Source organism: Corapipo altera, unplaced genomic scaffold (genome assembly GCF_003945725.1).
Source record: "Corapipo altera isolate COAL_440 unplaced genomic scaffold, ASM394572v1 61411, whole genome shotgun sequence".
Classification (NCBI taxonomy): domain Eukaryota; kingdom Metazoa; phylum Chordata; class Aves; order Passeriformes; family Pipridae; genus Corapipo; species Corapipo altera.
Genome location: NW_020884875.1, coordinates 20,201,627 through 20,213,549, shown reverse-complemented (window position 1 = coordinate 20,213,549; position 11,923 = coordinate 20,201,627). Strand labels below are relative to the sequence as shown.

At 44.5% G+C, this 11,923-nt stretch overlaps 1 protein-coding gene across 1 annotated transcript; it reads left to right on the top strand.

Annotated features, from left to right (window-relative positions):
* The first annotated feature begins 820 nt into the window (after nucleotides 1–820).
* On the top strand, nucleotides 821–11,508 carry PTGER4 (prostaglandin E receptor 4). The gene is made up of 2 exons (XM_027634398.1): nucleotides 821–1,941; nucleotides 9,351–11,508. Exons 1-2 carry the CDS (start codon nucleotides 1,111–1,113, stop codon nucleotides 9,942–9,944), a joined length of 1,425 nt encoding a protein of 474 aa, XP_027490199.1. The 5' UTR covers nucleotides 821–1,110; the 3' UTR covers nucleotides 9,945–11,508.
* The last annotated feature ends 415 nt before the right edge of the window (nucleotides 11,509–11,923 follow it).

The following is an 11,923-nucleotide window of genomic DNA, read 5'->3' as shown; positions in this document are numbered from 1 at the left end:
TCCTGTGCTCAGTACCCACGCAAAACAGAGGCCAGATTCAGACAGTACATCAGGAAATCAGCCGTACATCAGATCTCAGTGGGACAAGGCGGTCACGCTGCCCCGGTACCAGAGCACCGGCTGCCGGCCGTGCTCCCATGTGGCATCTCCTCTGTGACGAGCGGCCCGCGTACGAGCGGGGCTCCCACGGGCTCAGCCCTGCCCGTGGAGCCCAGGCTCCCTTCCCTGCTCCCACGGCGTAGCACGGTGGGCGCGGCAGCTGCTGGGGAAACACCGCTCCCCTGGGGCGCCGTCCAGCGCTTTGTGGGAGCCGCGAGCAGGCCGTTCTCACACTCCTCGCCTCCCCCACGCCCCGGGGGCACAGGCGGCTCCGGCCGCGGGGGGCGCGGAGCTCTCGGACAGGTGCCCGCTCCGCGCCCGGCTCCGCCCGTCTCGGCCCGGTCCGGCCCCGTTCAACCTGCCCCGGGCGGCGCGGCCAATGGCGCGCGAGGGCGGGGAGCGGCGGCGGGAGCTGCCCGGGCCACCCCCGCCCTTCGCGGCGAAACTCGGCGGGAGCGCCGCGGGCACGGACACGGCGCCCGCTCCCTGCACGGCTCCGCTCGGCTCCGCACCGCCCCCACACCGCCCCGCACACCGCCGGCCGGCGGAACGGGGATGAGCCGCGGCCACCGCGCTGCCCCGGCACCTTCTCACGCCGCCCTCTCGGGCACCCCCGCACTCCCGCGCAGGGCCGCCCCAGCGCGGCGCTGAGCGCTGCCCGGCGTCCGAGTGAGAGGCGGTGAGGCGGCTCCGCTCGGCCCCGCTCGGCTCGGGACCCGATCCCCGATCCCACTCCGGGCTGGGCACGGAGCTGCGGCAGGAACAGGCAGCCACGACTCCACCGGCTGCGGTCGGTGGCTGCCGGACGGTAACCCTCTTCGGCCCCTTTTTAGGACTTTTTTTTCTTTCTTTCCTTAACTGAAACACGCCACTTTTTTTTTTTTTTTAAACTTCTTACTCATTTGAATTTTTACTTTCTCACTAAACAACCCCCGTCCCCTCCTTCCTCGTCCTTTTCTTTTCGGAGCCGACCTTGCCGTCTCTGGACTCGCCGCCTGCAGTGTGAGCATCATGTCATTCGACTCCACCATCATGTCACCTGCGAACGGCTCCGCCAACGGGACCGCCAGCGGGGCCGAGGGCGGGAAGCCCCCCACCATCCCCACTGTCATGTTCATCTTCGGCGTGGTGGGCAACCTCATAGCCATCGTGGTGCTCTGCAAGTCCAGGAAGGAGCAGAAGGAGACCACTTTCTACACGCTGGTCTGCGGGCTGGCTGTCACTGATCTCTTGGGGACCTGCCTGGTGAGTCCAGTCACGATTGCCACTTACCTGCAGAACCGCTGGCCAGGAGGACCTGCTCTGTGTGAGTACAGCTCCTTCATCCTCCTCTTCTTTGGACTCTCTGGCCTCAGCATTATCTGTGCCATGTCTATAGAGAGATATCTGGCCATTAACCATGCCTATTTCTACAACCATTACGTGGACAAGAAGCTGGCAGGGCTCACACTCTTTGCCATCTACGCTTCCAACGTGCTGTTCTGCGCCCTCCCCAGCATGGGGCTCGGCAAATCTACCATGCAGTACCCTTACACTTGGTGTTTCATAGACTGGCGAACAAAGGAGGCCACCCATGCAGCATATTCCTACATGTATGCAGGCTTCAGCTCCTTCCTGATCATGGTGACTGTGATCTGCAACATCCTGGTGTGCGTGGCCCTCATTCGCATGCACCGCCAGTTCATGAGACGCACGTCCCTGGGGACAGACACCACCTCCAGCCGTTTATCTGACTTTCGCAGACGCCGGAGCTTCCGTCGGATGGCCGGAGCAGAGATCCAGATGGTCATTCTGCTCATTGCCACTTCCCTGGTGGTGGTCATCTGCTCCATTCCTCTGGTGGTGAGTAACATCATGCAACCTTACTTCTGTTCCATCAAACAGATGCAAAGTCTTTTTTCCTCCTAGTCTGTGCTTGTAGGACAGATTCCTATTTAGCTAGTGTCACAAAGGGTTATAATAACTCAAAGGCTGTTAACATATGTGCGTGATGAGAGAAAGTTGAGTAGATTTATATTTACACAAAAAGAAACATGCTTATCCCAAGTCCTGGACTTCTTTGGTTGGTTAAAATAGAGTGCCCAGAATTCTCAGTGATTGTTCTGCCGTTCAACTGGAATTCACATAGCAAAAATCCTACTGAGAGCTAAAGGCACTTTAAAGTTCATCTGCAAAATTAATTTGTGATGAGTGAGGTTTGGGTCTGACATGTTTGGTGTGTTTCAAATTTGTGCATACTGCTGCTGAACAGCAGTCCTTGATGTGCAGAGGGAAGACAGGGTTGTGTTCACCTAGCACCAGCAACGTTTAGAGTGCCTGACAACCAAAATCTGAGCTAAGCTTCCCTTCCTCAGGCAGTCATGCATGATCTCTGAGATAGATCCCATACAGATATCCCTCCAGGAGCTCCCCACACAGTGGGAGGAGTAAACTCAGTGGAACCACCTGTTGGAGTATTGCTCAGTTAAATGAGTGTTGGAGGAATCTGGCCCACATAAACTCTGAGATCATACTGAAATGCCAAATAACATTACCACTAACCATTTGCTAATTTTCTGAAAAGGCTGATATAAGTAGTGTCATTAAATTGAACACTCGGAATCCACATTTTTCTGTTCCTCCACCTTTTCTCCAAGAAAGACAAACCCAAATGAAACCCACCAGCTGGAGGCTCAGTTCTTGCTTGGCAGGCACCATAATAAAGCTTGGCAAACCTCTGTCCTCTTCTGGCTCAGAGACATTAAACAAGTAGCTGTCTTGCCTTATTTGCCATGTTGCAAAACACAGTAGGGACTCATGCAGTGGTTGTCAGTGGTGTTTTTGGAAGGATTGTTTTAAGGTGGTTTATTGTCAGTAGGGTGATCCCTCTGTCACAGAGGGGGTACAATGTATGTCAAATACAGCTGGCCAGCTGGGGATGCAAAACAGTATAAGGAAGTTTAGAGAAGGGTATGTGAACAGGACTCAGCTGTCAGCGAGTCTGTCCCCCTCAGCTCAGAGGAGCTGTAATCACAAGGGTTGGGCCAGTTTTGCCACATTACTAACATAAACAGGAGCTAGTGAAGTGTAGCTGTGCTGGAGCACCAGTGCCCCGGCTGCCGGCTCCTGTTCTTCGGCGTTGTCACTTTGCCGAGGCATGACCAAGCACGGTGCCTATGTGCTCCTTGCTTGACATCTGAAGGAGGTCGAGAGGTGCTGCCGCAGCTGCACACAGGGTGTCCCTAGGAGGAGCACACGCGTTAGACAGCCTGCCCCGCAGTCCAGCTCCAGAAACTGCGGGAGTGAGCTGACTGGCTGCAGTGGGATGCATCAGGTGGCCGAAACACCGACAGTAGCGAGGGGTGACTACTTAATTTGATTAACTTTGCATGAAAACAGCTACTTCACAAAAGGAACAATACTGCATTTTCAAAAGAGGTGCTGGTAAATGCAGGGAATAGGTTCTGTGAATTAAATACAGTGTTGTAACATGATAGATAGACTTCAGCAGTTTCAGAAAAAAGCCAAACTTTATCCTGTGGCAAAGCAGCTAGAGGAAGGCTGAGGAGACTGGATGTGAAATGGAAAATGAAATTGTTTATATCCATTTGAACCTAGGCAGTCTTTCACATAAACCTAAAAAAAAAGGGGGGAAAAATCAAGAGGTAGGGGTTACCAGAAAGGGAACCAGATCATTGAGAGTTAAAATTAATGAACCTAGGTGGGGCAATAGGTTTATTATTTAAACAGTAGCTACTGAGAAACTTGCATATAGCAGAAGTATGTGAAGGTGCAGGTGATAAAGGTGTGTAGTTCTCCCAGACCTTGATTTCACTTCTTATAAAGGCACAGCGTTACCTTGGGAGTGTTCACATAAGTTAGATTTTCCCTGCTAAACCAGCACATATTTTCTATATCTGAAATGAGGTAAGAGACTCTAATTTCACTTAAATGCATGACTAAAAATAAAAGGAACCTTTCTCTAAAAAAAACCCAACCAAATAACCACATAGATACACATCATCAAAGTGTCCAGTGTGGTTAAATTTCTTCATTGTTAAGTAGATTTTTTAAGTCATTTGCCTCCCTCTGTGGGAATAAGCCACAGCCACATGTGCTTCTTTGTGCCATGATGTACTGCCATGCATGATGCTGTGTTAAGCCCACTGAGGTTAAGAATGGGGAAACTCTAAGAAGTGACACCTTTATGCTATAAATCCCGGGAACGAGCCACTAGCAGAAATATGTAAATTACTAAGATATAGACTTACATTTTCATGACTCAGAGGAGTTTTAGAAAGTCCTCACTGACTGAGAGGCTCACCTATAACAGGTCAGCCTGGCAGTCATCAAGACTATACAAATGGTGAAGTGGTGGTGCCATGATTCAAACACACAGAATGGGCTCAGAGGGTGCTTTGTGACTGAAGTTTTCTGGGGAGCTGACTTCCTACTGATGATTTCAGCTGCATAAACCACCAGTTAAGTCAGAGCAAAGCAACTGCTGAAAGAGACACATAAACCTCTAACATTTTAGAATGAACATTTTCACAAGCCAATAAGATAGCAGATACTTATGATTTGACAAAAAAAACAAAACTCAGGTCTTGAAATATTAAATAGCCCTGAAATAACTGAGTCACAGAGAACAGCAGTTTTTAATAATGAAATGCTTCAGCACATAGTTCACAAGTAGGGTTGTTTAGTGTCTTAGTGACTTACTCATAAAATCAGCAAAATTTTACAGTAACAAGTGCTGTAACAAGATCATGGGGGATGTAAAATGATGAACGAATTTGACAGAACTGGGAGCTGATCAAATTTATCAGAGAAGTTAAATGAAAAAAATTGTGAAAGGAAATTTCTGATATAACATGGTGTGTCCTCAATGTGCAGAAAGCGGTGTGAAAGACACAAATCTGACAGTTGTTTAAAAATTAAATAAGAAAAATTCATAGCTTATGTGCTGCCTCTTATCTCCACACTGGTTATGTCATCTCTTAAAATATTTTGAGTTTTTAGAAATTAGAATTGGACAGTGTAAAATGTAGGGAATAAGATATATTAGGAGGGATTTTGTCAAGGAGAGAGTAGAAATTATTATCCAGCCTTTTAAAGAACACTAAACTCTTTCAAGAGTAAATAGGCACACACTACTCAAAGTCTGTAATTCTGTCCACCAGTCTGTCGAATACTCTTAAAATTTTTAAGTGTGAGGTCTTTTTCTCATTCTGACCACTGAACACTGTTGTTAAATTATGATGAAAAATAAAATGTAATGTTTCAGGGTGTACATCTTGTTGATTGCCTGAAATAATCAGGAGTTTCTAACTTGATGTTTAATTGAACTAAATGTGGATTTTCTTTTGGCTTGGCTGCTTTCAACTTTTTAATATCAGGCACTGTCTGCAGTGTCAGACTGCAAGGTGTCAGACATTACTTTTTATTAGTGGAGTATCCACCAAGCAGACACTAAGCCCTTGAAGGGCAAAGGTTATTGGCTTATGGAGCTGAAAAACTTGTTCCTGCTTACTGCCATATACGTTTTTTAAATTTATCTTATCAGCATGTGGGGAGATTTTGAGGGCAGGTAGGAGCTGTGAAGACAATTACTAGTGTGACTGTAACTATAAAAGTCACTTCATAATGCTTTATAGGATTAGAAATCATGACTTCCATCTGTAGTTAGTAAAAAAGAAAAGCACAAACAGCACACAGAACTTTGATCCCACGAGTACCTATCATGAGCATAAACTTGACGTACCTTAGAGCTATGTGCTTCTTAATTGCAAACAAACTGCTCGTGCTTTTAATAAGATACATTGTCTGGATTCTACCATTACAAAGCTACCATACAAAACTCGTCCTTTAGAGATCTGAATTGTTCTGGCTTCCTTCTTTCTTTAATTAGGATTTCAAATTGCACAAATTCAAGCATCGGATTAGATAACTTAGTGGATTCCACTTACTTGGCACTTGCTCAGCAGATGCAAGGCAGTATCTTTTATTATGTTACCTCTTGCAGCAGAGGAGTTTAGCTGAAACAGGGTACATTGCTTGCTGTTCTTTTATATGATACGTTAGTAAATGTTGTTTCACCAATAAGTGAAGAAGGATAGAACTGACATTCCAACGTGGATAAAGTTCTACCTTATTGTGCTTAAGATGTAACTCTAGCCACAGGTCTGAATTGATACATGCATATGACATTCTGGGGAGCTTCTAATAAGATCTATGAGGCCTTTCTGGGAAGTAGAAACAGTTTTGTACAGTCAGAATTTCCACTGAATAGGTCCAGTCTATGAATGTTTAACCTATACATGCTGTGTATCAGTCAAAAAGAAATAAAGCACGCAGAGATAGCATAAAGCAAACTGCACTGTACCACCAGCAATAGTCCTTTTCAGCCACAGAACCACCACTTGAAGACATTTTCGCCTTTCCACAAAGTCTGCCAGGTAGAGAGAGAAAGGTGGAACAGGTACCTTAGTTTCACGTGCTGCTTATCAAAAGAACAATCCGACTATTAAATCACTGACGTGTAACTATAGCTCCAAGTTAAAAAAAAATATTAAAAAAAAATTAAAAAATCAGGTCTCCGAGTTGAACTGTGTATTGCCTCTGTTGTCTTCAAAGTGTGCCTTCTGGTTGTTTGACCCATGTGGGTTTGTCAGCGGACATCCCCCCCTGTGGACGTCTCCTGTCCCCAGCCGTGGCTGCGTGGAGCTGTGTGAGCTGCTAGCAGGGAGGGTCCCCGCCGTGGGGCACGCACCTGCCCTGTGCTCAGCGCCTGAAATACACACAGACCGCCGGCATCCACAGGATGCGGGGTGCCCCCGCCTGCACGAGGGGTCTGCGGTGCGGGGCAGGGAAAGCGGCGTTTGGGGAAACACTGAGATGTAGGTGCAGGTTGGATGCCCCCCCGTCCCCCCGGGGATACCTGGGCGCGATTATATATGTGACCTGCATATAGTTATATGTTATAAATACATATATATACATACACTTTATACATCCATATAATACATATTAGGTATATATTTTATATATACACACACACATATACTGCACATTCATATACAGTCCCCTCGGGCGGGGCAGCGGTGCCACCTCGCGGTGAGCCCGGGAACGGCACCGTCCGGCCCGCGGCGGGACGGGACCCCCTCCATCCCTAATTATGAACGTTTTTTAAGGAATCATCAACGAATAACAGCGAAACTGCAGGTATTTAAAAATCCCGGCTACAGGAGAGGCTCGCCTTCTCTTAGCCATGGAACCACATAGCGACACAACATAGCAAAGGACACTATTTATTTTAGAAGAATTTATTTCTAAGCTATTTATTTTAAAAGAATTTATTTATAGACCATTTATTTGTTGTTTATTTATAACATAAGTAGCGAAAATTATTTATAAAATAAATAGGTTAAATTTAAATGTCTATAAATACATTTATTTATAAAATAAATGGTTAAAAAAAAGAAAAATATTAAAAATAATGAGAAAGTGCTTAATAAAAGGGAAAAAAAGCCATAAAAATAAGTTCATTATGCATAAGAATACTCTTTGAAGTACCTGAATGGCATGTTTGGCTTAACAGATAAATAAGGTCAGGAAATTAGTTGTCAGAAAGACATCTGCTGTGTTAGAAATCATAAACAGTAATGAGAACTGGGATCACTATATTGCTGTTTAAATTCAAGATTTTCCCATATTTTGAATTCACTAGGTTACCCATAATCCTAGAGAAAAGTGCTGAGAAAGAAAATACAGTCAATCGTCAATTTGACAGACGGTTTGAAGGAGGCTGTATGCACAGGGCTTCCACAGAGGGACGCTGTGTTGTTCTAAACATACTTCATTGATAGCTTTGGAGCACACTCCATCTCTGAATCCTGACAAGGCTGAATGCCACCACATTGCCCTCTTGGAGGAAGATTTCTCAAGTATTGTGAAATTTTTCATCAGACTTGGATGGCTTCACATGCAGGACTTCTAATAAAAATTACCTAAGAGGGCTGTCCTAGTTTGGCTTATTTATTTAAATGCTTGCTTGCTTCCTTGTCTGTAACCTCCTAGCTAGGCAAGACTTGATTCATTTCAGGAGTAAAGGATGAGATTCTAAAACCTCATCATTTTGCTATTAGATTTTTATTGTATCAGATAAAAATATAATTATTTATTTTGACTTACCTTAGGGAATCCGAAGAAAATAGAATCTTCACTATCCACTTTTCAGTGGCTTTCCTAGGCCTTCCTGTAATTGGACATTGCACAGTTTTGCTAAAATGGAGAACAGCTATTAGAGACTGATCAACATAACCAACTCCTGTAATGCCATCTAGTAACACTAGAAAGATGATATCCAAGAAACTGAACTGTGCCTTACTCATAGTACCATTTACAAAAGTGGCTACTAAACAAGGAAAGGGACCAGCTGAAGAAGCAACTAGATGAATAAGCTGAAGAAGATATTTCTGAGTAGAAGACAGGATCCTTTAGTTTTAAATTTTGTGCATGATAAACTAAAATTGCTAATTAAATAGTCACTTCACACAGCAACTTCAACGTCTTAAATTCTTGACCACTTCTTCAGTATCTTTGTAGGTAAAACCAAAATGCTGGCTTGTGTAGGAGAACTTTTCTTTTTCTCCCCTCCTTCTTTTTCTACATTTCTATTTTTCCAAACCATGCTGCAGCAAGCGAACATTTCAGGTTATATAAACGATTCCAGTAAGGACAGGTGCCAGGAAAATGCATTTCTAAACCTGGGAATCAACAACTCTGGTCTTGTTTCCAGAGTCTCGTGTACTTGGATTATCATCTGTGCTTGAGTTCATTTCTAAATGATTATTAGACCTTTGCTGGAGGAACCAATCGGGTCTCCCCAGTCAGTTACCTTGTTGCATGTAGCATAAGACTCAAGGTGTACCAAGGAGGCAGGATACAAGTCTACATCTTTGTTCACAGGAATTTTTAAAAACATCAGCCAAAAGCTGGAGGTTCAGGGATTAATTATGAGGCAAAAAAAGAGAAAAATCCAGTCCTTTCCTACATGTAACATAAGTGGCCAGTTCTCATCTGTCTGATTTTTTTTTTGCTATTTCAAAAAATGAACTCAGGGCCACCAGTCTGATATGCCTGACCTCACCAGCCTCTTCTTCTGTCATAGCTTGCAGCAGCAAATGTAATCTCTGCTTCGAAATGTAAACTTTACTGTCTTGATGCAATTGTGTAACTGTGTCTTCCTTTCCCCTCATGTCCCGGGGTAGGTCCGTGTCTTCGTGAACCAGCTGTACCAGCCGGCACCAGTGAAGGATGTCAGGCAAAACCCTGACTTGCAAGCCATCCGCATCGCCTCAGTGAACCCCATTTTGGACCCATGGGTCTACATCCTCCTCCGCAAGACTGTGCTCAGCAAAGCCATTGAGAAGATCAAGTGCCTCTTCTGCCGCATTGGAGGGGCTCGAAGGCAGCACTCAGGGGGCAACTTCAACTGTGTGGATGGGCGCAGGACCTCCTCTGCCATGTCAAGTCAGTCACCCTCATTCATCTCCCGTGAGCTGAGGGAGATCAGCAGCACCTCCCAAACGCTGCTCTACCCCCTGGAGTTAAGTGAAAGCAGTGTCGGGGGCCACGTGCTGCTCCCAGGCCCCAGCGCCAGCTTGGCCCAGTCCGACACCACATCCGTAAGGACACTGCGCAGCTCCGAGACCTCAGACTCCTCACACGGACAAGACTCCGAGAGTGTCCTCCTGGTGAATGAAATCAAGTCTGGTGGCGGGGCCAGCTCCCCATCCAAAAGTGGCCCTCTCCAGGTCACCTTCCCCACAGAGACATTGAATTTATCAGAAAAGTGCATCTAGATTGCCATGAAAGGCATCAACCCTGGGGATACTTCCTGGTACATTGGAAAAACTGGTGCAATAGATAGGTGTTCTGCCTATTCATGGGAAGAGGGGTTCAGCTGTGCTTCAAAGGGCTATTTTTCTCTTGCTGTGCGATGGGTACATTTCTTTTAGACTACTGAGGACTGTGTGGAACAGACATTGCACTTGGGCCCTGCCATCAGAAATGGTACAGTGCAGGTCTGATGGGACTGGAAACATAAATGGTCTGGTCTTGTTGTGAGACACAGGAGAGCTACAGGGCCTCTGGAAATAAAAAGACCCATCACTTGCTTTTTTCTTTTCTTTTTTCCTTTTCCAAGTCTGGTGGAACTGTGTTTTCTCTCCCCATGGTTGCTCAGCTATCAAGAGTTTAAGTTTCTGGTACTAGAGCTGAATTTCAGGCAGCTGCTAGGAACTGGACATAGCTACTCTGAGAGCTGCCTGGGGTAGGATTTTATTTTAAAGTGTCTCACTAAAGCATGAAAATGTGAATTTTTATCATTGTATATATATCAGGGTTGAAAATATTTAAAAGTCTATTCTTCTCTATGAGAAGGTTTGTTATTAATACAAGGTATATAGAAACGATTGCCAGCCTTCTCTTCCCTCAGTATTTCCTGCTGATAAGACATTCTTGGATTAGATTTGTTGTCCATGCTAGATTCACAGCTGATGAGGTAAATTATCTAGCTGAGAATATATAAGCACTTTCTGAGTGAAATGGGAATATATGCATTTTTAAGAGAGAAAAAGAAAACACATCCTTTTAGTTATTAGTTTTCAGTATATGTATATACTAAAAAAACCCAGATTTTATTTATATTCTGAGAATGTTTCTCCGTATAACACATGCGCGGCTCTCGAGTACTTTGGCCCCCAGTCTGCACACTTTAGGCACACACTTAACAACGCCCATCAGAGTAGTCCCTCTCTTGCCAGGGAGACTCCCTACATGTAAAGCTAAGGACATATAGAAGTGCTTTCAATATCAGGGCCCAAAACTTTCAACTCCTGGTTAATAGTCATAATATTCACTTTAGTTAAAGCATCACTGATGTAATAAAGGTATTTTTTCATAACATTTATCATTTTACTTTAAATAGTAAATAGAATTTTATGACTGTGTAATCTGATACTCCATCAAATAAATGTACAAAACCATGGAAGCAGAATCTTCATTTAAAGTATAGATTATATAGAACTATATCTTGGTCTTGAACACCTTGAAAAGCATTTGTTGCTAGAGTTTTTATGGCAAACACATCACCAAAACCAGCTGTTAACCACTGACAAAAAGAAGTTTTGTGTTTTATGTTGTAAGGGTTAGATCTTGTTCCAGAAACACTGTGTATCAAAATAATTCTGTATAGATATCTGGAGGATGTTTTGTCAAATACTAAGCATGTTATGCTGCTTAAAGTGTTTTCATGTGAATGCTATATTGTAATGAAAATCTTGAGCCTTATGTTGATATGTTTAAGCAGTTGTACCGACCAAAGTAATTTCGGGGATCACAATTAAATGGAAATGTTCTGCTTGATCTCAGATGTTTACATGAGTCTGCCATTCAGTGCCAAGTCCTCACCTTAACAAGCCTCCCATCTTGGAATGCTCTGTGCTCAGTTACTGCCAAAACATACTTTATCCTGTAAGTTTCCAAAACACCACAGCATGATCACCATCAGCAAGAGGTAGCTGTCTTCAGAAATGTTCCCAAGAACACTGATATAGAGCCATGAAAATTCTTTAAGTAAGCAAACAAAGACATTGTCCTTTAATGGGGGAGCAGATGAACTTATTTGCCTTCATATGTATAGAAAGTGAAGTTAAATCTCTACACAAATATTTGCAGCAAAAGCCAGTTTTCCACCAGTTAAGCTGGAGAACAGATTACCCAAGTTCCTACTGCAGTTACAGATAAAGATCTGCCTCAATCTTTGCAATTAAACCACTTA

Coding starts and splice junctions, on each gene's coding strand:
- PTGER4 (XM_027634398.1), top strand. CDS start 1,111: ATGTCATTCGACTCCACCATCATGTCACCTGCGAACGGCTCCGCCAAC. Junction 1,942..9,350: donor TCTGCTCCATTCCTCTGGTG/GTGAGTAACATC, acceptor GTCCCGGGGTAG/GTCCGTGTCTTCGTGAACCA.